Here is a 22,427-nt window from a genome sequence, read left to right on the forward strand (position 1 = left end):
ATTTAGCCCACATGGAAGAAAATACAGAGACACGTTGCCATTCAGCATAAAAATATCGAGATAGGATTTTTGGTGCCTTTGGCCCCAGCTCTATTTCTTTGGAGTTTGATGTTTTGTAGTCAAACAGAGCATCAATCAAGTATTATAGTACTCTTTGTATTTCCTGCACCACATCTAAGGTCTCGGTTTTATTTCTATTACTTACTAGAATTGCCCAAAAGCTCATTAAAATGCACAAAACATACCCAGAAAGGCAAAAAGGACAGACAGACAGACTGACTGCATGAGGGACATGAACTCAAGGTCTACAGAGTTTGAGATAATAAACACGGAGACTCTGGGACATCTGGGACATTAGACTTGCTGACATGTCCTTGACGGACAAACCAAACAGTTGCATTGAACCTCCAGATCAAAACCACATCACTCGCCACGTCTTTTAAATCAGCAGCAGTTTGTTCTGATGGCATTAAAAAGACTTTATCAGAGCAAAGGAGCGACTTTCTGTGAAGTGACAACAGCTCTCAGGGAAAAGGAGCGAGCTTTGTTGTTTGACTTCTCCTCAGTGATGAATATAACATAGTTTGCGTGCTCCATAATAATAAGTAAGCTATAGGGCAACATCGAGTCCAAAGACATGAGGACACTTTGGAATTAGTCAACTCGGAGGACAGCAAGATAGTTCTGAAACATCATGAAATGATTTACAGCTCTGCAAAAAACATCTGAATTAAAAATGTACTATCGCATCTGGTTTTTCATTTCTCCTCATGATATAACAAATATGTGTCTGTGCCCTCTGAAAAATGAAATGAAACCGTGAATATAATTGATATCAGAGTTCTACAAAGAAATCCAATATGCGAGGCAGCCCTGACCTCTTCTATCTGTGTTGCTGACTCAGAGTAAAGCTTCACTGCACAGAATAATATTCAAAAAAACATTAAAAGAAGGAAATCATTTCTCTGTCCGATTCCTCTTTTCTATTTTAAAGCCGAGTCTCATATAAAGCCGCCTTTCACTTTGACACAATCTTCATCAAGAATAAGCAATTGTTTACAATGGTCGTAGATACTCTGCAAAATAAGCAGCCGAGATGCCACACAGCTGTCTGACAGATGTCAAAAGGCATGTTAACGGCTCGTGTGAAATCAGAAACACTAACATCAACATTTTGATGTCATCGTCGTCCATTTTGTTGCATATTAATTTGTATCACTCTGTGGGTTTCTACAACAGTTTGTTCCTGAGCTACTAGCTTGCTGAACAGCCTTAAATTCAGTGTTGTTGTAGTCACAGCACAAATAACTGCAAAAGTGCCCAATTAGTCAAAAACTATTCCCATTCTGTTTATTGCTGCATGTTTAATCTTCAGTATGTCATGGAAGAGATCAGCATTGCCATCACAAAAGTCATAACCTGGACCTTATAGCACAGAACTTGTTCTTTCCTCTTATTTGACACTGTTCTGTAGGAGTTTTTAAAAAAAACAATAAATGCCTACAAACACCAAATTCCAGCCACAATTATTTGACTCGTTTCCCTGAGAAAATAAACTCTATTCAATATACAAGGAGATTCATGTGTGCTGTTTATATGTCATAATCTCCTTTGTTTACAGTAACTGTCTTACAACAAATAAGGTAATAAATCGATGAAGCTTAAATTTTGCCGACGACATGCCACACGTGAAGAATAATGGCTGCTATTATCTGCAAGGTGCGCTCAGAGGAAGCTGAGAGGATGTGCTGTAGTCAAAGAGGAGGCAATGAAGCGCATGTGGGATGGGACGGGTCATCTGTCAGCTGACATATACAACGCTGAACTATTTAAAGATTTGTCCTGTTGTCTTTCCTCTGATTATGCTCTCATTATTCTGTGATTCAGAATAGTGATTCAGATATTTAGACCAAGCAGAGACACAATTTATATATATATATATATGAGTCCCAGAAAGACCACTAATATCTCTATGTTCTACAAGTCCATTGCACGCACACACACACATAGGCAGAAGTAAAACTGCAACCTACAGACACATGTTGACACTCGCAGCAATAATTAACCACAAAGTTCTGCTAAATATCACTGCGGAACCAAGAAAGACTGTTCAAATATAACACACAAGTTCTCATAGGGCACACAAACACAACAACAATACACAGCGCACACGGACATCCTCTTAGCAAAATAGCCACCACAAACACAGTCAATGCTGAACCAGAAAGAAAAAAGAACCACATCATCTGCACCACGTCTCTCACACACACACACACACACACACACACACACACACACACACACACACACACACACACACACACACACACACACACACACACACACACACACACACACACACACACTTTCTGGGCTCACCTCTCAGCCTGTGATGAAAATGTTCTCCGTTCCTTTGAGTGGAAATGGGCCTCATCCAGTTTCCCTTTTAGTGACAGGCTCCACAGCGGCCTGCTGTGGTCACCCAGGTGTACTGCAGACATCCTCACCTGTATATGAACATAAGGTAGGTAGGTAGGTAGGTATATACTTTATTAATCCCCGAGGGGAAATTTTTTCGCCACAGCAGCATACATACAGGAGCAATAATAGAAACAATAGAATAAAATAATAATAGAATAGAATAATATAATAGAAAAGCAATAAAATAAAAAATATAAATATAAAATATAAAATGCACAGTACATACAGTATATATACAGTACATTAAATATCTATATATTATATACAACAAACCAATAAACACAGTCAACATATATACATATAGTACAGTATATATCTATATAATATACATACAATATACAAGCAGCCAAGAAACACAGTCAACAGTGTTATTGTACTGTGATGGATTTTGCCAGAGGTGAGTTATTGTACAGTCTTATTGCAGTGGGCAGGAATGATCTCCTGTATCTGTCCTTGTGACAGCGGAGCTGGAGGAATCTTTTAGAGAAAGTGCTCCGCTGTCCCTGCAGCAGGTGGTTGAGAGGGTGGACAGGATTATCCAATATGGACAATAGTTTGATCAGCGTCCTCCTCTCCACCACCTTTTCCAGACTATCTAGTTTGTAGCCGATGATGGAGCCGGCCTTCTTAACCAGCTTGTTAAGTTTGTTGGTGTCACCGGCTCCAATGCTGCTCCCCCAGCAGACCCCAGAGAAGTACAAAGCACTGGCCACAACAGACTGGTAGAACATCTCCAGCATCATGCTGCACACATTGAAGGATCGAAGTTTCCTCAGAAAAAAGAGTCGACTCATCACCTTCTTGTAGACAGCGTTGATGTTGGTCTTCCATTTCAGTCTGTTGTCGATGGACACACCCAGGTACTTGTACTCCTCCACCATGTCCACCTCCTCTCCCAGAACTCTCAGCGGTTGTGGAGCCGTCACCTTCCTCCTGAAGTCGACCACCATCTCTCTGGTCTTGGCCACGTTCAGGAGCAGGTGATTCCTTCCCGCCCACTCCACAAAGTCCTCCACTACTGCCCTGTACTCATCCTCCCGTCCATCCCTTATACATCCCACCACGGCAGAGTAATCAGAGAACTTCTGCAGATGGCAGGACTCTGAGTTGTACTGGAAGTCAGTGGTGTATAAGGTGAACAGGAAGGGAGACAGAACAGTTCCCTGAGGAGCTCCAGTACCACTGACCACCGTATCAGACAGCACACTGCCCAGACGGACAAACTGTGGTCTGCCTGTCAGGTAGTCATTGATCCAGGAGACGGTGGGCGCATCCACCCCCACCACCCGCAGCTTCTCACTCAGCAGCAGTGGTTGGATGGTGTTGAATGCACTGGAGAAATCAAAGAAAGTGATTCTCACAGAGTCACCGGTTCCATCCAGGTGAGACTGAGCTCGTTGCAGCAGGTAGATGATGGCGTCGTCCACTCCCACACGAGGCTGGTACGCAAATTGCAGCGGGTCCAGAGAAGATTTCACCAGCGGCCTGAGGTGGGCCAATACCAGCCTCTCCAGCACCTTCATCACATGAGATGTGAGGGCAACCAGTCGGTAGTCGTCGAGGCCAGATGGAGTCTTCTTCTTGGGGACAGGAACCAGGCAGGACGTCTTCCACAGCACCGGGACTTCCTCCTGCTTCAGGCTCAGGTTGAAGAGGTATTGTAGGACCTCAGCCAGCTGGGCGGCGCAGGTCTTCAGGACCACGGGGCTGACTGTCAGGTCCTGCAGCCTTGCGCTGGTGGAGTCTCTCCAGCTGTCTCCTAACCTGGCCAGTCGTCACAGAGAGGGGGGTGAGGGGTGAGGGGGGGTCGATGGAGGAAGAGCCCTGTGAGATTGAGGGCTCTATGCAGTTCACCAGGGGGCGCAGAGGGGGGAGGGGGGGAGGCAGCAGAGGTGTTTTGGAGGTGTGAGGTGTGGAGGAGACAGATGAGGGCGGTGAACTAAACCTGTTGAAGAAACAGTTTAGCTCATTGTTCCTCTCCAGGAAGCCCCCTGGTTGTCTCTCTCTCCCCTTGAACCCAGTAATCTCCTTCATACCGGTCCACACCTCCCTCACGTTGTTCTGCTGGAGTTTGGCCTCCAGCTTCCTCCTGTAGGAGTCCTTGCACTCCCTCATCTTCTCCTTCAGGTGGCGCTGCACTCTCCTGAGCTCCTCCCTGTCCCCAGACCTGAAGGCTGCTTTCTTCTGATTAAGAAGAACTTTCAGGTCACTGGTGATCCATGGTTTATTGTTGGGGAAGCAGTGTACAGTCCGGGATGGTACGGTGGTGTGTTCACAGAATTTGATGTATTCTGTGATACAGTCCGTCCTGCTGTTGATGTCCTCCCCATGTGGTCCAAACAGCACATTCCAGTCCGTGGACCCAAAGCAGTCCTGCAGGGCGTCTTTAGCCTCCTGTGTCCACCTCCTCACAGTCCTGGTGGACACAGGCTGCCTCTGCACCAGGGGGACATACCTGGGAGTCAGCAGGACCAGGTTGTGGTCTGATCTACCAAGGGGGGGAAGGGCAGTAGTACTGTATGCATCCATGGCATTAGCATACAGTAAGTCCAGAGTTTTATTGTTCAGGGTGGGGCAGTTCACATACTGGTGCAAAGTTGGCAGTATTTTATCCAGACTGGTTAAAGTCTCCAGTAACTGCCAAAAATGCACCGGGATGCTTAGTCTGTAGTTTAGCCACAGTGGAGTGGATGGTGTCCACTGCTGCCTCTGCGTCGGCTGATGGAGGAATGTAAACAACGATAACAATGGCGGACGTGAACTCCCTCGGTAAACAATAAGGGCGCATCCCCGCGGCTAGCAGTTCAATGTCCGGGCTACAGAAACGTTCCTTCACACACACGTGGTCGGGATTGCACCACCTCTCGTTCACATAGACTGCAATCCCTCCACCTTTCTTCTTGCCGCTCTGCACAACGTCTCTGTCCGCCCGAACAGTCCTGAAGCCGGGTACGGCCGCGCTGTGGTCCGGGAAATGTGAGTGCAGCCATGTCTCGGTGAAACACGTGATGCTGCACTCCCGGTACTCTCTCTGGGTCTTTACCAGCGCGCCGAGCTCATCCGTCTTGTTGGCCAACGACCTCACGTTCCCCATTAAGATCTCCGGTACCGCTGGTTTATATTTCCTCCTTTCCGCCTTTAGCTGAGCTCCGGCTCTGCAACCCCGCCGTCTTCTCCGAAGTTCAACGGGGATCTCAGGCCTCGCTCCGGGCAGCAGCAGTAGGGGCCGACTCAGCGCGATCAGCTGATCACAAGAGTAAACAATAAACAATATTGGATTATAGATACACATACCTGGAGGCTGTGCAAAGGGTGAGTGTTTGGACACACGTCTGATTTGGAATAGAGGTTAAAGCGATCTCACACAAGCACTACTCTGTTAAAATCTCACAATCAAACAGCACAGCTCTGTGTGAGGCTCGTGTAGCAGACTGTCATCAAGGAGCAGTTACACAAAATAAAGTACAGTATATTGAAGATTATGTGCAAAATCATATTAGTGTCTTGTGTTCGTGAAGTACTGCCGCTCCTGCGCCATATTATTATCGCTACTGCTCTCTTTTCTTCTTATTTCCAAAAAGCCATTGTAACACTTTAGAATTATAGTTGATCAAATCAAGTCGGAGTTTATTATAAGCCCAATATCGCAAAACGTGCCTCAAATCGTAACCGCAGAAAAAGGCATAAAAGTCAGCAAAAACGATATTTAAAGCATTACAAACTGAATATTTGACATGTACAACGTTGTACAATACAGCCAGTAGGCGGCAAAACATACAAAAGTGAAACAACACGTTAAAAAAAAAAAAGCACATATACACACACATACCCAACTTTGCCCACATTATTTGAGTACAAGTTGAATGACCATAGTTTAGTATTCAGAGCAGACTAAGGGAAGTTGTCGGCTGATGTGAAGAGAGTTTTAAATGAGTCGACTGAACCAGCGTCTCAAAAGTGGGAAGGAAGAGATTCCAGAGAATAAGGTGCTCGGTGTGAGAAAGACCTCCCACCTATGTTTTATATGTACTTTGATTGGCGAGGAGTGTCACTGTAAATATTGTGCATATTCATCAAATTACTTAGAATTTAGTTAGCGCATTAATAGCTTTAAACTTCGATTTAACCTTTGTATCAGATGATCGTAGTAGACATACCAAATATTGCAGGATGATTTTGTTTTTAAAAAGCCTTTTGGCCTTAAAGTTCCCCAAAGTACAACAGCGACAACACAGTGTAGGAAACCACAAGAGGAAGCAGCAATCAGATATCCAACTGGTCTGCATGCGGCATGCATCAAAAGGAGTGAATTTGTATTTCTGCTATAACCTACAAAATGAAAAATATGAATAACATATTCAGGCCATCCATCCGTCCATCCATCCATCCATCCATCCGTCCATCCGTCTCTCTTTATTTTGGCTTCTCGGTGTTGATTTGATGGCTGATCCATTAACTCTAATGAAAGATGATGGATTAGTTTACGGTATTTCTTTTACAAATGAGTTTAGTTGGCCGAGCATAACAGCAGAGTAATCTGCCGTAATTATCATTAATGACTGGTAATTAAAACAGCGTCAGGGCGGCAAAGGCGGGACGTGGGCTCAATTACTGACCGCGTCAGAGCCAACTGTCCTGTCTCCAGCAGCAGCTCCGCCGCCGCCTCCTTCAGCTTCTCTCTAATGCTGCCTTCAGCTGCAATTGGAAATTTGTGTATGACCAGATCCATTTCACTTAAACACCGTCTGAAAGTGTCACAGTTGCTAAAAAAAAAAAAAAAAAAAAAAAAAAAAAAAGAAAGAAAGTAAGAAAGAAAGAAAGAAAGAAAACATGGGAAGGTTCCCTTAAAGGCAGAGAACAGACGGTTACAGGTAAACAATGCAAATTGCTGGCATTGCAAATGTTGTAAAAGGATTAAATGCACTAAACAAATATGGTCAACTTAATATATATATATATATATATATATATATACAGGACATGGAAACACAACCTTTTGTTTGTTTGCAAGAAAATTCCTTGACGGTCTCAAGCTGTGAGCACGCCGGGGTTTTTCCGGGCAGCACGTGAAAGCAGCAGCAGTCACTCCAGTTGCAGGAGATGCGTGCAGCCGCAGTTTGCTTCACAGCGCGGCCGCAGCTACACAAAAAGAAAAACAATGTGTAGGAAGAGAACAGCAGCAGCTCTCCAGACAGAGTGACTGATCATGGCCAGTCAGTGGCGAGACGGTGCTCAAAGCTGCTCGGGAGAGCACGCCGACGGCCGAAAAGCAGCGCGGATGCCCCGCCAGCATGAACCGTCCGGGGAGAGCGAGGAGGCGGAGGAGCCGTCGCGGGAGCTGCCGCGATGGATGCGGCTTTACTTCTACGGGATGCACGGCGTGACTCTGGATGTGCTGCTCTCATCCTTGCAGGGGGTTTTAAATCAGCGGGACCCTAAGCTGGTGGGCTTCTCCTCTCCGTATCTTTGCGTCATGCACGCGCTGACCCACTTTGCGCTGGAGAAGATCTACTCGCAGAAGAGGTGCTTCCGAGGTCGGCCTGTGGTGTTTCATCTTGTTTTCTACCCGTCCATCTTCATCGGGCTACAGATCCTCGTCGGGAACATAAACACTCTGACCGAGCAGGTGAGGGTGGTTTCTGGGACGCAGCTGGCAGTGCACTACATCCTGGCTCTCTATTTCTCTCAGGTGTTTCACAACGGGGTGTCACGTCTGCGGTATCACCCCTCCGACTCCGCCGACCTCCGCAAACAGCTCCGCCGCCAGGACAGCGCTCACGGTCGGAGACCTGCTCGTGGTCTCGCCGGCCTCGTGCGTTTCCTCTTCTTCGGGATGCAAGGCTTCCTGGACGAGGTGCTGTTCACCTCTCTGTTCAACCTGGTGGAGAAGTCGGACCGGAGCCTCAGCGGCCACACGTCCCTGTGGTCCTTCCTGATGTACGGGAGCTGCAGCTTCGTCGTGGAAAAGCTCTACCTGCACCTGCACTTCAGCCGGGGCTGGGCGACGTGGCGGAGACTCCCCATCTACATCTGCTTCATCTACACCTGGGAGTTCACCTGGGGACTGGCCCTGAGGCAGTTCGACGCCTGCTCCTGGGATTACTCCCACTATCCTCACAACTTCATGGGGCTCATCACCCTCCTCTACCTGCCCGGGTGGGTCTGCCTGAGTCTCTACCAGGACCTGCTGTCTAACGTCCTGCTGAGGATCAAGTGCACTAGAGATGGAGATGATCCAAGTGGGGAGAACTGGGAGCTCAGTGGACACGTGGAGTCAAAGAAAAAAATACTTTAGTTTGTATTTTAAAGAGGTTTTAAATATTGTCGAGCAAACTCAGGCCCACATTTGACTCACAAAAGTATCATTTACTCTAGAAAACGAAAGTTAACCCGGTCTGTATTTATTACCGAACTGGTTTAGCGAGGATAAATACAGTAGGTTTGGGGCTCTGTTTCACATGCAGCTGAAGCTGTCGGGCTACATATCAAATATATTTAAGATAATTACTTTAAACTTAATTTCTTTTGGGCAAGACTTCTTGCAGACGAGACATTTTCCAGTTCCCAACTCTGCCATGCCTGATTTTTCAGGGTACATTAATGAAGATAAAACACAATTTAGGACCTTAACTGTTTACCTTGACTTAAATTCAGTTAACCAACTGCCATTTTTATCAGATGTAAAACACAGTTATAATATGAACCACTTTTACATGTCTCCATGCACTTTCAAAGTGTGAATATCCATTTTTTTGTATTGATTGCAGAGGCAAACTTGCCGTCTTACACATTATATGCATCCTGGCAGGTGTGATTTGTGCTGGATTGATTAAATTGTTCATATGCATCAGCATGCTGCATGCTAAAACTACAGACAACATCTGAAAGGTTTATGGTTTAGCTTTTATTTACGAAACCACATGAATTGCCGTCTAATATTCCAAAGTCAGTATTTTCAAGACAAAGTGACTCAACTCTTACTCTCTTTTTACTTTTTTTTTTTTTAATGTTACATGTAGAAACAAACTCCATATATTTGCACCTCTGAGTAATGCATGGGAACTATAAGAGGTGAACCCAGTAATATGTGTAGCAAAGGAAAAACCTGTAGCTGAATGGATGTGGAGGAGCCCAGGGAGATTTTACTGTGAATTTTGCATGAACCAAACATTACTTTTCTGGAGTGCCTTTCTGTGCAAACAACAGTACGTATCCACGGGGCTCCTCTTTTAAGCTGCAAGTGCTACAAATTGTGGCTCCCAGTCACATCCACTGTTAGGAGGGTTCAATAATCCTTGCGGTATAGTTTAATAAAGGGAAAAAGTAATGATCCTGTGCCCTTGTATGCTCTGCGGGTGACATTGAAAATTGTTCCCTAACATTAAAATATTAGACTCAATCACTTTATATTTTGTAAATTATAAACTAGCTTTTTTTTTCTGGCCTATTTTTTATCAAAGAAACAAACATAATTTTATCTGCACATCCAGAAGGGAGACTGGCACAAATATATATAATTTAACAACAAACAGTGGTGTGACAAGTCCTTTTAAAACCCTGTTGCTCAACTTGGCAGCTATACTGATGTTCTTAAACATGAATCTTTGCTTTCTCTGCCACATGATTGAATGACTTTGTACATCTTTACAGAATAATTTTACTTTTGTGTTGTGCTGTTCACTACTTTGGAGAAAAAGACTAATACACCTTTTTAGAAATAGTTTGAAAGGTTGGAAAAAGAAAATGCACATTAAAGAAGAAAAATGTCTGACCTGCAATGGCATGTACTGTACGAGTTATAATTTTAATTAAATCTTTAATTTTCCTGTAACACAACTGGCATTTCTTCATTTCTTTTGTTTAGAGTTGGCAAATACCGTTTGCATCATTCAGCAGAAAATAAGTTTTATACTGTAAGGTGTTAATTGCTCTTGGAGAGTCTACAGGTAAAAGCTTTCATTTCCTATTAATCTGACCACTCCGGCTTTGAAGACAAAGTGTGACGAGAAAATGATGCAATCAAATCTTGAGGAGGAGGTTGGGCAGCACGAAGGAACAATTTGTTTCTCTTCCACGTTATTAGCATTTTGTTCTAGGTGGTTAAGTACTGTTAAAAACAAAAGGTCTTCATCCTGTTTTCAGGCTGGATCAAGATAGTAACATGATACTGTCGACTGCAATGGTGGGAAAAGTCCAAAGACATGTAACAGATAACAGGTGATATTCGTTTAATGCCTGTAAATGATTTCTATAGTGAAACACACAAGTTCTTGGCACAGCGTAACACTACTCGTCTAAACTCGCATTACCGCTTCCTTGTTTTGAGATTTTGGCACGATAAACCAAACACCACAAAAATGTGTTGTTGTTTTTTTTAATACTTGGTGTCCTTCCAGTTGCAGTTTAAAGTGTGTCAATGCATGTTTAGTTACGTCGACATTATTATACACATATATATATAGTTCAGTGATAACCAGTAAGAGGTTAAACTGGTGTTCAAACCAACATTATATATCTGTACTTTTTTTTTTTTTTTTTTATAATACCTTAGCGATGATAAGCAAACACACACACACACACTCTTTCACCACCCAGAGGGCCTTGAGTAAACACACCGATGACCTGCTGTACTCCACTATGGGAATACCACACACACACTATAACTCCTCTGGAGAGCAGTAGAAGCAAGTAACCTGTGTGTATCAACATGAAACTTGATTTTATGAACATGAAAACAGGAAGCGACATGCGACTGATTGCCTCACCACCTCACTTGCATCACCTGACGTGTTAACCCTATAACGCAGCACTTAACCTGAACGCCATTACCAATAGCATTAAGAGTTCTTTAAATTAACAATGAAGATGTTGACTCACCTGAAGCAAAAGAGTCCCATCAGTAGCAACAGACACAAGAAAAAAAGTCATTCTAATGACTCATTATATCAGGCTGGCTGGAGGAGGACGCTTAAGACCAAGATTTGAGCTGCAGACCAACCAAGTCTGTGTTTATCTACAATGTTACAAACAGCAAACGTGGCACGGTAATCAAAACAAATAACAGGTTGTACGGGGTCCCATCAGCAACCACTCAGCCCATAATAACAGGGGCCTGATTGAAGAGTCACGGACTTCGTGTTTGACTCCATTTATTGGTGACTGGAAGGTGGATGGAACCACTTACCTGCTTAACTGGCAGCAATTTATAGACCGCTACCGCCCTTCTCAGACCGTACCATTCCACAGGGTAGACCGATCCACGCAACCAACACGACTCGCAAACAAATTACGCGCACCAAAATATTTACATGGACACGCAACAAAAATGTATACTTCTTCTCACACAGTTTCATAATACTTCACATCGCAAAGAGAGCCATGAATCCATCTTTTAGTTTGATAAATACCCCCCCCCCCCACACACACTCTTCCCCTACTCAATCAAACACTTGGTGCCTCCCAGGACCTTTAAAAGGTGTTCAAGTAGCCCTCCCACTCTTTGGGCCAGAGAACATGCTCTTAATATTTAAACACCTTAAATCATGAATAAAAAGTTTTGCCTTCCCAAAAAAATGTTTTAATGTTTGCTGACTTTATGCCTCTACCATCAAATATTCAGCCAAATAATACCGCCTGCTGTTTACTGTCTCTTTGGAGTTCATATCAGGAGACGTCTTTTTATTTGAATTATTGAAATGATTTTCCCTTTGATTAAATAAATTTGTTTTGCGAACATCAGGAAAATATCCGAACATCTTTTATTCACTGGAGGAATTGAGAATGTAATGATGATTTGATTATTCCGGCCAATACACACAGCAACACCTGAACAAGAGGAGTATGGGCACTTTTCACTTCAAGCACTGCCTGCTATGACAAGTTAAAATGTCTGCTCTGAAAAAGGCCAGTCAATTCCAATCTGTACAGGCTCAGGCAGTTCAGAGCTCTAATCAGGCAACATGAGTATAAAATGTACCTGTGTGGGTGTAACAAGAAGTGACCTTTGTTTTTAATTCATCAATGCGCTAACAGCATAATAGAAATAACAGTTTGGTGAGTTAGAACTGATTGAAATAAGTAAATCAAAACACATTTCTTTGAGTCACATTTTGAGGTTCAATTTTAAAAATATTACGATGGGAACTTTTGTAGATCACTTCATTCACTCAGTATCTGGTGATCTCCAAAGCAAGAAGCAAGAACACTGTTGCAGCCTTTCTTTTTTTCATTTATTTACATATGCAGTCAAATTATATACAAATACCACCACCATGAATAATGTTTTCACGGCCAGCTATTTGTCTTTGATAGATTCTGTCAGTGGTTAGTCTTATTAATAGTACATGACTGAGTCCTTTTTGCTACCCTCATTCAGCCACATATATGTATGACAGGTTTGCGTAAAATAAAGGCTATTCATATATATAGTATATATAAGTATATTCATAAATTCATGATAGGAGAAACTCATGTTAAAAAAAAAATCACCTTTAAATAACATTAAGAAGCTTTTAAAAGATTTACAAGCCTGATGATTTAGTATGGAACAAACAATTTGGATTCTTAACTAAACATTTAAATTCTTTTTAACATTATCTTTAGCAATGCTGGTCTGTTGCATGTCATCTATTGCTGCTTTGGTGCGAGTGTGTGACTTCTGGTACAACCCTTGCTTCACACTAAACATGAGGGCCTTGGCCAGCTCTCTGTACGTCCTGGGAGTGCAGCTCAGTCCTTTGTAGCACTGACAGCTGAACCTCCGGCTTAAAGTCTTCAGGTCTGCGAGGGAAGGTCTCCCGAGAACAAGGTAGCGTTTCTGAATAAGCATGACCCTGAAATTGTCGGGGTTCAGGTGGAGGTAGTGATCAGACTTGTAGTTTTTTCTGACACAGCGGCCGTTCTTCCGACACAGGAAGTTGCTGCAGAGCTGAGCAGCCGCTGTCACGTTGGTGATGTACGGGTTGAGGGTGGAGGTGAGGTAGGATGAGAGGGCCTCACAAGAAGTCTGGAGTGGGATGAGAGTAGGAGAAGGAAGAGAAAAAGTCTTCAAACGTAAATACTCTATAAAATACTGTATGTCTGCAACATCACAGAACTCCAACAGCCCTCACGTAGCCTGTGTTTTTATGCCTACTTATTATTTGAGGAAAGTTAGAGATGGAGATTCATCTTTTCATTGGTTTAAGTGAGGTTCCTGCCAGCAGCTGCTTAGCTTGGCTTAGCTCAGCATGATGATTGGAATGGACGAAAATAGCTCGCCTGTTTCAGTCCAAACTAACATGCCAACACCTCTGTGATTCACCAAATGAACATGTTACAGCTTGTTTATTTAATTGATAATAAAAAAACAAAAATGTAACAGATGACACAGATGTAACAGATGGGTTCATGGAAGATTTTATGAACCAGGCTAGTTAGCACACTGCTCATGGCCAAGTGATTGCCAACCACCAAACTACAAGTTGTCATTTTAACCCTTCAGTTTTACTATGGATTTAACAAATGAGATACAGCATGTTGGTTCGTGAGCTTTAGAGGTGCTGCTAACTGGGTTATGATATCTCTGGATAAATTCAGAATAGCTTATTTTGATGATAAACAAATTTAACAATCTTTGCTTAGCCAGCAAGGAGCATATTGGGCTTGTGTCATCATGCTAATAATAATAAACACGAGATTAACATTGTGCCAGAGTCGCAGTTTGGTTTCAGTAAAGGCACCAAAAGTACTGGGTTTGGTTTAGGAAGCAATCCCGGTTTGTGTTAGGGTTACATTTTAAGTATTGTTATTAAAATTAAAATAACTCAATGTTGGAAATGAACAGCGGTCTTCTTAAATCCTATGTTTGACAATCTTTATCCTCCATGACTTGGCTTCCTCCATTGCTCTTATTTACTGACCACTAGAGGTCACAAACGTACTTAAAGGTCGTTTTAACACAACAATCGACCAGAGATGTCGTTTCCTGCGTGAGGATTGGCTGAGTCATATTCATCTTTTCATTTAATCTTAACTTGAAAGTACAGCAGTATATTTCCCAAAATAAGAGATCCTTGTTTTAAATTCAATAGCTGAATTAAAAGCAGTCAAAGTCAAAATCTGAAAAAATGGATGCAAAAACAACTGACAATATTTCATACTAAATTTCGACATAATGCCCTGAACAGCACACAACTAATATACTGTATCTAACTGTAAGAATATACATTAATTGGTGGCGAGGTCTCTTTAAGAAGACTTTAAACATCCAGTGAAAGTCAGTATCATCAAACTAATGTTGTTTTCCCTGTATATAAATACTAAATAATATAGTTGGAGTACCAACCACTCCAATCATTCAGCAGGTATTGTCAGTCAGTCACAGAGATGAGCATTAACAAGTTTGACTCTTTGTCTGTGTCTGACTGCCTGCGACCGGTACACTGTCATGTCTTTCAGCGGTCCAGTGGAGGAGGCCTACGGTGTGATGTTACCTGGTCATCATAGTCGGCACTGGCCCCCCACAGCACCGCGCCAGACGCTCCCACTGCCGCACTCTCCCCGACGGTGCGGACCAGATCCCCCTGGACAACAAACGGTTAAACATGTTCACCAATGGCTCTGTACACATTGAAAACAAACTGCTACAGGCGTTCACATATGTGAGGCAAACGACACACAGGCCTTTCAGTTTTATACACATTTAGGTATAAATACACACATCGTACCAGGTGAGAAGAGAGGATACGGTGGAGGCTACAACCTGAGCAGGGTGTTGTTACACCAAAGAAACCAAACTCCTCTTAAAACTGGACCTCTGGGCTGGAAACACTTCACTCCTGGGGTGTAAGAAGTAACCTGAGATGTATATGATCTAGTCAAGTGTTCAGTCACTCCCCAACAAGTTGTTGCAAAAGATGTAATCTGTTTAAATGGTGAATTTATTTTTGTATTTGTTAAGATGAATGAGTGGGGGTCACTAATAAATGTTTCCCTTTCCTCTTAATTCACATGGTCGATCACTCTTGCTGCATACTATCAGGTGATGAATGAATGAGCATTTAAACATGTTTATGTTTTCACCTGGCTGAGGAAGCGTCTGTTCTGATCAACAAAGACCGGTCGCGTGTAAGCAAACACAGGTGCAGTAGTGCTCCATCTGGGCAGGGCAGACACCCTCAAAGCTTCCTGGACGCGATTCCTCACCATCAGGGCAGCTTTGGGACTGTCTGCTAGAGAGGTCTGAAACAATGTGAGGATAAAGGAAAGGTTACAGCTCAGGAGGAAATGATATTAGAGATAACCTTATAATCTGTAAAGAGAAATATTACAAACCTGCAAGTACACAGAGGGGTAAAGGGCAGTGCTAGACTCCCACAGCCACAGCAGCTCATCGTTCTGCCTCCTCACCTCCTCGGAGCACAGCCCGGTGTAGTTTGACTCCTGCCAGCCGTAGTTATAGCAGTTGGGAAACAGGTAGAAGCCCCAGAGGTAGTTGGGTCTCATGGCTCTGCCTGTCGTCAACATGCCTGACATTAAATTCCTCGCTGCCTCCTAAAAAGGACGGGAAAAGAAGGAAGGATGGGGGAGAAGATGTATCAATATTTTATAGTTGCTCACTATACAGTGTTTCCCCCAGTTCACCCATTTAATTTCACAGAAGGCCACCCTAAGCCTGTCTGCTGAAGGGAAAGACTGTTATATATGACATATCATTTTTCATTAGTCTTCAAACTGTTAGTTCTGACCTGGAACTGTTGTTTGGCTTTTTCTGTGGCCTGCTGCACTGACAGCGGACCGTTCGTCTGCATAACATGGTCCACCGACAGAGTCTGATAGATTCTCTTACTGCCCCAGTTTCTGTCCCACAGGGGGCGCCATTCCTCCCAGTCTATCACAGCCAAGCCTCTGGTCGTCCTGGAAGGAATTAGAAGGGTCACGATGAAGGTACATATTAGCGTCAGATGTGTCATCAATGTCAAAGAAACTGTGTGATATTTGACTGGTAAAATGAACTTACTTGGATGGGATGTAGTAGTTAATGTCCACTCTGGCCTTGTTCAGGCTGGCTTTCAGGTTAGCTCTCTGAGGAATGCCACCATAGAACTGTTTCCTACTCGTTAGGCCTACCTGTGGATAAAGACCCAATCGGTCTGTGTAGAACAGAGACAGAAACTGGCCCGGGACCTGCGAAGACAAAGTGAATCAATATGTATACTGTGATGTTATCGGGAATATATTAGAACCTCCAGTAAAAAAACTTCCATCCAACACGGTTATGGTAGAGACAAGATACAGTTTTCTGCATCACATTGCCAACATTTTACCCTCTCAAAAGCAAAAATATCAGAAAAATGGCACAACTGAGGGTTAAAAATGAGCAGCAGTCTTGCAGCCTTTGCCTGGAGCAGTCATTCTCAACTTGTATAACCACAAGAAACACATTTCACCTTACTTATTCAGTTGCTGCCCAATTTCCTGCAATTTTGGAGCCACTCAAATATATTTTACAAACAATTGTGCAGTTCTGCTCAATGCTTTCATGCACAACATGAAATAAACGAAAGAAAATGGTCTCCATGAATTACAAACGACTAAAAACACAATGAAATAAAAAGGGAGACTTATCAAATTCCAATTGTTTACAAATGCTCGAATTAGAGCTTCAACTGTATTTTATGATAGAACATTTTTTTAATTTTACTATATTTTTGACCAAGCAATCACATTTTCTCCCTTCACTTACCTTGGCAGGTGTGGCCACTCCTTTAAAAGGTGAAGTGTCCAGTGAGATGTTGTACCTGTTACACACTAGATCAGGGATGTTCCAGGTAACAATGAAAGGCTGGTGCTCAAACAGCGGGCCTGTGGTGTGGGGGAGAGACAAAGGAAGAGGCACTCTGGGCTGGTGAGAGGCCGTGGACTCTGGAGGAGATGGCAAAGTTTTGGGAAGCGGGATGGGGGGAGATTTGCCAAGTGCAAGTGGTGATGTTTTGGAGGTTAGAGACGAGAACGCCGTGGAAGACATTAAGGTTGAAAGAGGAGAGAGAAGCTTGTGTGAAGCATTTTGAGAAAGAGGAAAAAGAAAGGTTGATGAGGAAGGAGACTGAGGTTTCAAAGGCTTAGCAGGTTGAGCAGAAACTTCTTCAGAGGAAACAGGATCCAGAGACATTTTAGAAAGCGGAGACTGAATGTTTTTGTGCAAAAGAAGTGCCATAGCTCTGTGGGACAGAGTCAAATGTTTGCAGGGGTGAAGTAGCAACCGTGAAATGTGTTTTATGGGTTTAGGAGGAAGATGAGATACAGGATGACAATGGATTGAATCCAGAGAGGGTTTGAAGACAAAGTCACGGATTTTGGATAAAGCTGTAGGTGAGGTTAAGAGGCCATCTCTGAGGGATGTTTGGTCAAAGAGTGGCACTTTAGAGGTAGAAGACACTGAATACGATGTTGTGGTGGGGGACGATTTTAGCATCGCACGAGGTATAAAAACAGTGGAAATGGAAGGCGGCAGGATTGAGGTTGACTTGTTGGCGTCACCAATAGTGAGGGTCATTGCTTTTGGTGTTTGTAGGGCAGCTAATGCAAGAGCAGGCCAGAGAGAAACAGTCACAATAGTGAAGAAAGAGGTGGGAAAAGGTGGAAGAATTGATTGGGTGAGTGAGAGAAGCAGCAGCACACAGCTTCTGGTCCTGTGTGTCACTGAAACCATCCTTTCACCTGGCTAAAAAAAAAAACAGGACAGAAAAAAAACAAGTTACACTCCATATTACTGTATTGTACATATGTGAGATCATTCTTTTTTTAAATTATTATTTTTAATTATTATTCAGAGCACACCGCAAAAAAGTATACACATGCCCAAACATTATATAAAGACAGTCTGATGGTGTTAATACTGTGAGTAAATAGCTACACTTTCTTTAGGCACTTTACTGAGTGTTTAATTCAATAAGAGTCTCAAGACTACTCTTCTCCACAGCTCTCACAAGCATAAATTCTACCCTAAATCTTTCCCCCCCAATGACTCCAACAAATAAATCCCCCAAATGTTAATCCAATCTGCCAGAGCTGACCTGATCTCAACCTCCTTGCGTTGCCAAAAATAACTACAAACTACAAAGCTTGCTATTATGACCTCACTGACAGGCATAAACCATTAGCTACCAACTCAGAACTAACTTACAGACTATATAAAAATTAAAAAAAAACATTACCTGGACATGCCCTCAGCCCAACTGTCCCAGCAGGTAGATGTGTTAGCTAGTTGACTGGTGCACAGAGTGAGGATGTCCTGACAAAAATTATATAATGGAGGTAGGACAGATGTCCAGAAGGGTGGAGGAGGAGGAGGAGGAGAAGCATGGTGCATATGTGGAGCAGATTATTTGTTTAAAAAAAAAAACATCTTATTTTGATCACACTCAGCCAAGTTTGACTTGGAACAGAAGAGGAGGGCACACCTGGGTGTGAGGTTAAGGAGTGTGCACTGTATCAGTGATTTACAGCTTAGACCAGGGGTGTCAAACTCATTTTAGTTAAGGGGCCACATACTGCCCACTTTGATCTCAAGTGGGCCAGACCAGTAAAATCATAGCATAATAACGCATATATAACAACAATATTTCTCTATGTTTAAATCATTGGTGAAGGTTTTTGGATGATAAACCCTATTTTAAGGTCTTTCTACAATAAACTAGAAACATAAAGACCAAAAACTCAGACATCAGCCCACTGTTTATCTCCCCGGCTCTCCTCTGCAGATTCCCTCGCTTTGTGACGCGTTTGACGTCAAACGCGTCACAAAGCGAGCAGCGAGCGCGGCTGCCTGTGGCACCGAGCGCTTCTTCCTCCGGAGCAGACGTCGCATTTATGCTGTTTTTGAAGCAATTACTGGATCGATTAAAAAAAAAATTTAAAAAACGTTTGTACTCATAAACCTCCATATTCTCATAGAAATGCAATTTATGTCTTTCTGTAATTTTCACACTTAGCAAAGTCATCCGGTGGGCCGAGCTGGACCCCCTGGCGGGCCGGATCCGGCCCGGGCCGTATGTTTGACACCCCTGGCTTAGACTGTAGACTCTGCTGTTGATGCTTGTCACCTGGGAGGGGGCAAACAAAGATATTATCAGAAAAGAGAGAAAAGCATAAAACTGAAATCTATCCTTCAATATATAAAAACAACATGGACAGTAATGTCATTTAATGTAGTTTTGAGTTTGAGTCTTGTGGGTTCAACACAGTCAGGAGACAGTAACTGAAGTTCTTCTACAGACGTGACACAGGAAAAGAGATCAGAACCAGGACCATTAAGTCCACAATGTGCACCAGCTTTCTGCCTGTTTTTTCATCTGTAAAGGATTCAAGCAAGCTAGTTGTAAAAAAAAAAAAAAAAAAAAAAAAAAGAATACATTACATAACATGTCAATGCTCTCAGTCAGCCACCAGAATCCCTCCATTCCCCCCTGCAGCCAGGAGACAGGAAGGTTTGACACCCGAGTGGCAAGAGAGCCGATGGCATCAACAACAGCACATCTGTTTTAAATGGGAAAAGGTTAAAATACACACACACTGTGAACTTTGGAGGAACAAATAACTGAAGACATAACTAATAACAGCAGTTTTTTCCTCCATGTTTGTGTGGGATATAAACAGTGGAGTACTGTATCTGTTTACGTGTCTGGTCAGGCATATGTCATATGCCATTTGGTGGTGGTTGCTTCACATGTTAGTGGTGCAGTGTCAACACTGGGACTGTGACCTTTGACCCTGCTTTTTAGGAGGGCGGTGTGTGTATCTCTGTGTGTGTTTCTGTTAAAAGCTCTTTTCTCATGACTACAGTGAGAGAAGATTGAAAATGTTCTGTGAGGAACTTTATAAATTAAATCCAGACAAAAGAGATTTTTGTAATTTCTGTAGGATAAGAAATCAACTCTTCCACAGATGGGATATATCAAGCTACTATAATGATGCTAAAAACGCTCCAGTCATAACATGGCAGGTTTAATATTACTTCCTTCTTCCATGTTGTTTCCTTGAGAGATAACATATAACAACTAAAATGGTGCAAGGAGCAACTGGGAAATGAGAATATTCAAACATCCATGTGGGAAAATACACTTAAATACCTGTTGAACTGAGAATATTAAAGTGGGAGGTTTTTGAAACATTGGAGAAGTAGGTTTGACGTCATTCATCGTGGGAGTGTTTGTGGTGAAAGGAAAAAATGTACTTGTCAGTACATCAAAACATGTAGAAATGTAGTGTGCGAGTAATCTTGACCTCCTGAGCTCCATTAAATCCCTCTGTTGGTTTGTAGGGATGATGACAAAGTTGTCTGTCACTTTTCTGAAGGCAGAATAAGAGGAGACTTCCTGGGGGGGCCATGTTGACTTTCCCAGTTTGCATGAAAAGACCTGCACATGCTAAACACTCCACAATAGATTAGATTAGATTAGATTAGATTAGATTAGATTAGATTAGATTAGATTAGATTAGATTAGATTAGATTAGATTAGATTAGATTAGATTAGATTAGATTAGATTACACACTAACAATTTAAATAGATTTTCATTACCATGGATGAAGCACATTGGAACAAAAGAAAAATGTTTTATGTATTGATGCATCATAATTATATTCCCATTTTAAACTGACATCATGTAGGTGACGTGCAGTCAGCCAGCAGACTTCCGGTATTATTTACACCGTGGCAAAGACAGAATAGTTCCTTATTCCAAGACATGCATAGCTGGTCTTTGTCATCAAAGAAAGTAACCAATTAGCCCTCTACTCACATGTCTACTAACCTTTTTAGCAGCTGCACAGGCTGCATTGTTTTCTTCCCTGCACCTCCATCGTTAAGACGGAAATCCGTTCCAACATTTTAACCTCACCCATCATTCTCCTCCAGTTGTATGACCATGTATTACATTACATTACATTTCATTTAGCTGACGCTTTTATCCAAAGCGACTTACAATAAGTGCATTTCAACCATGAGGGTACAAATTCAGAACAATAACAATCAAGAAAGTACAATTTTCTTCAAGATAGCCAAACTACAAAGTGCTATAAGTAAGTGCCATTTTAAGTGCTACTACTCAAGGTAAAGTCAGAAGAGGTGTGTTTTTAGTTTGCGGCAGGAAGATGTATAGACTTTCTGCTGTACTAATGTCGTTGGGGAGCTCATTCATCATTTAGGAGCCAGGACAGCAAACAGCCGTGATTTTGTCGAGTTCTTTAGCTTGCAGTGAGGGAGCAACAAGCCGATTGGTATATGCAGAGCGGAGTGATCGGGCTGGGGTGTAGGGTTTTACCATATCCTGGAGGTAGACTGGACCCGATCTGTTCACAGCAAGTACCAATGTTTTGAAACGGATGCGGGCAGCTACTGGTAACCAGTGAAGGGAGCGGAGGAGGAGGAGGAGGAGTAGTGTGAGTGAATTTAAGGAGGTTAAAGACCAGTCGAGCTGCGGCATTCTGGATGAGCTGCAGAGGACGAATGGCATTAAGAGGTAGACCTGCTAGGAGGGAGTTACAATAGTCTAGGCGTGAGATGACCAGAGCCTGGACCAGAACCTGGACTAGAACCTGGACTAGAACCTGCGCCGCCTTCTGAGTGAGAAGAGGACGTATTTTCCTGTATGCATGTATGCAGCAGATGCAGAATAATGTTTTCAGAAACCACTGTGCTGCATCAGTGATGAAATATCTACTGTGTTGCTCCCACCTGGTGGTTTAACTGTAGAAGTGGTGCAAGTTTCCAAAAAAGCAACTCAGATCCATCTCATCTATTGTCAAATAGTTCTATTAATACAAAGGTTTTTCTGAGTGAGGAGCACAGCAGTTATAAAAAATATCCCAATACGTACCAGCATCTTTTATATTTGTTATAGTTGATGGTGTAGTCCATACTTATGGCCATAGAGAAACAATGTTTACTCATGACCAGGAAGTACTG

General features: G+C 42.8%; 2 protein-coding genes and 1 long non-coding RNA gene across 3 annotated transcripts in view; 1 reads left to right on the plus strand and 2 right to left on the minus strand.

Annotated features, from left to right (window-relative positions):
* Nucleotides 1-2,501, minus strand: part of LOC138621756 (uncharacterized) — a 58,350-nt gene extending 55,849 nt beyond the window's left edge. Inside the window, exon 1 of the long non-coding RNA XR_011310961.1 lies at nt 2,380-2,501. This is a non-coding gene — a long non-coding RNA (uncharacterized lncRNA). The remainder of the gene's footprint in view (nt 1-2,379) is intronic.
* A 5,057-nt stretch (nt 2,502-7,558) lies between these two features.
* tmem229a (transmembrane protein 229A) lies at nt 7,559-10,317 on the plus strand. Its single transcript, XM_069699949.1, has one exon. The coding sequence runs from the start codon at nt 7,688-7,690 to the stop codon at nt 8,774-8,776; it is 1,089 nt and encodes a 362-aa protein (XP_069556050.1). The 5' UTR covers nt 7,559-7,687; the 3' UTR covers nt 8,777-10,317.
* Nucleotides 10,318-12,962: 2,645 nt separating this feature from the next.
* On the minus strand, nt 12,963-17,488 carry LOC138621693 (hyaluronidase PH-20-like). The gene is made up of 7 exons (XM_069699928.1): nt 17,207-17,488; nt 16,481-16,647; nt 16,209-16,377; nt 15,796-16,014; nt 15,544-15,702; nt 14,955-15,044; nt 12,963-13,486 (listed from the first exon to the last, which is right to left on the minus strand). The coding sequence occupies exons 1-7, from the start codon at nt 17,486-17,488 to the stop codon at nt 13,049-13,051; spliced, it is 1,524 nt and encodes a 507-aa protein (XP_069556029.1). The 3' UTR covers nt 12,963-13,048.
* Between the last annotated feature and the right edge of the window lie 4,939 nt (nt 17,489-22,427).

The sequence above is a fragment of the Brachyistius frenatus genome, unplaced genomic scaffold (genome assembly GCF_029030835.1).
Source record: "Brachyistius frenatus isolate BFR_SWC_R1_liver_20210118 unplaced genomic scaffold, ASM2903083v1 Contig_32, whole genome shotgun sequence".
NCBI classification, from domain to species: Eukaryota; Metazoa; Chordata; class Actinopteri; family Embiotocidae; genus Brachyistius; species Brachyistius frenatus.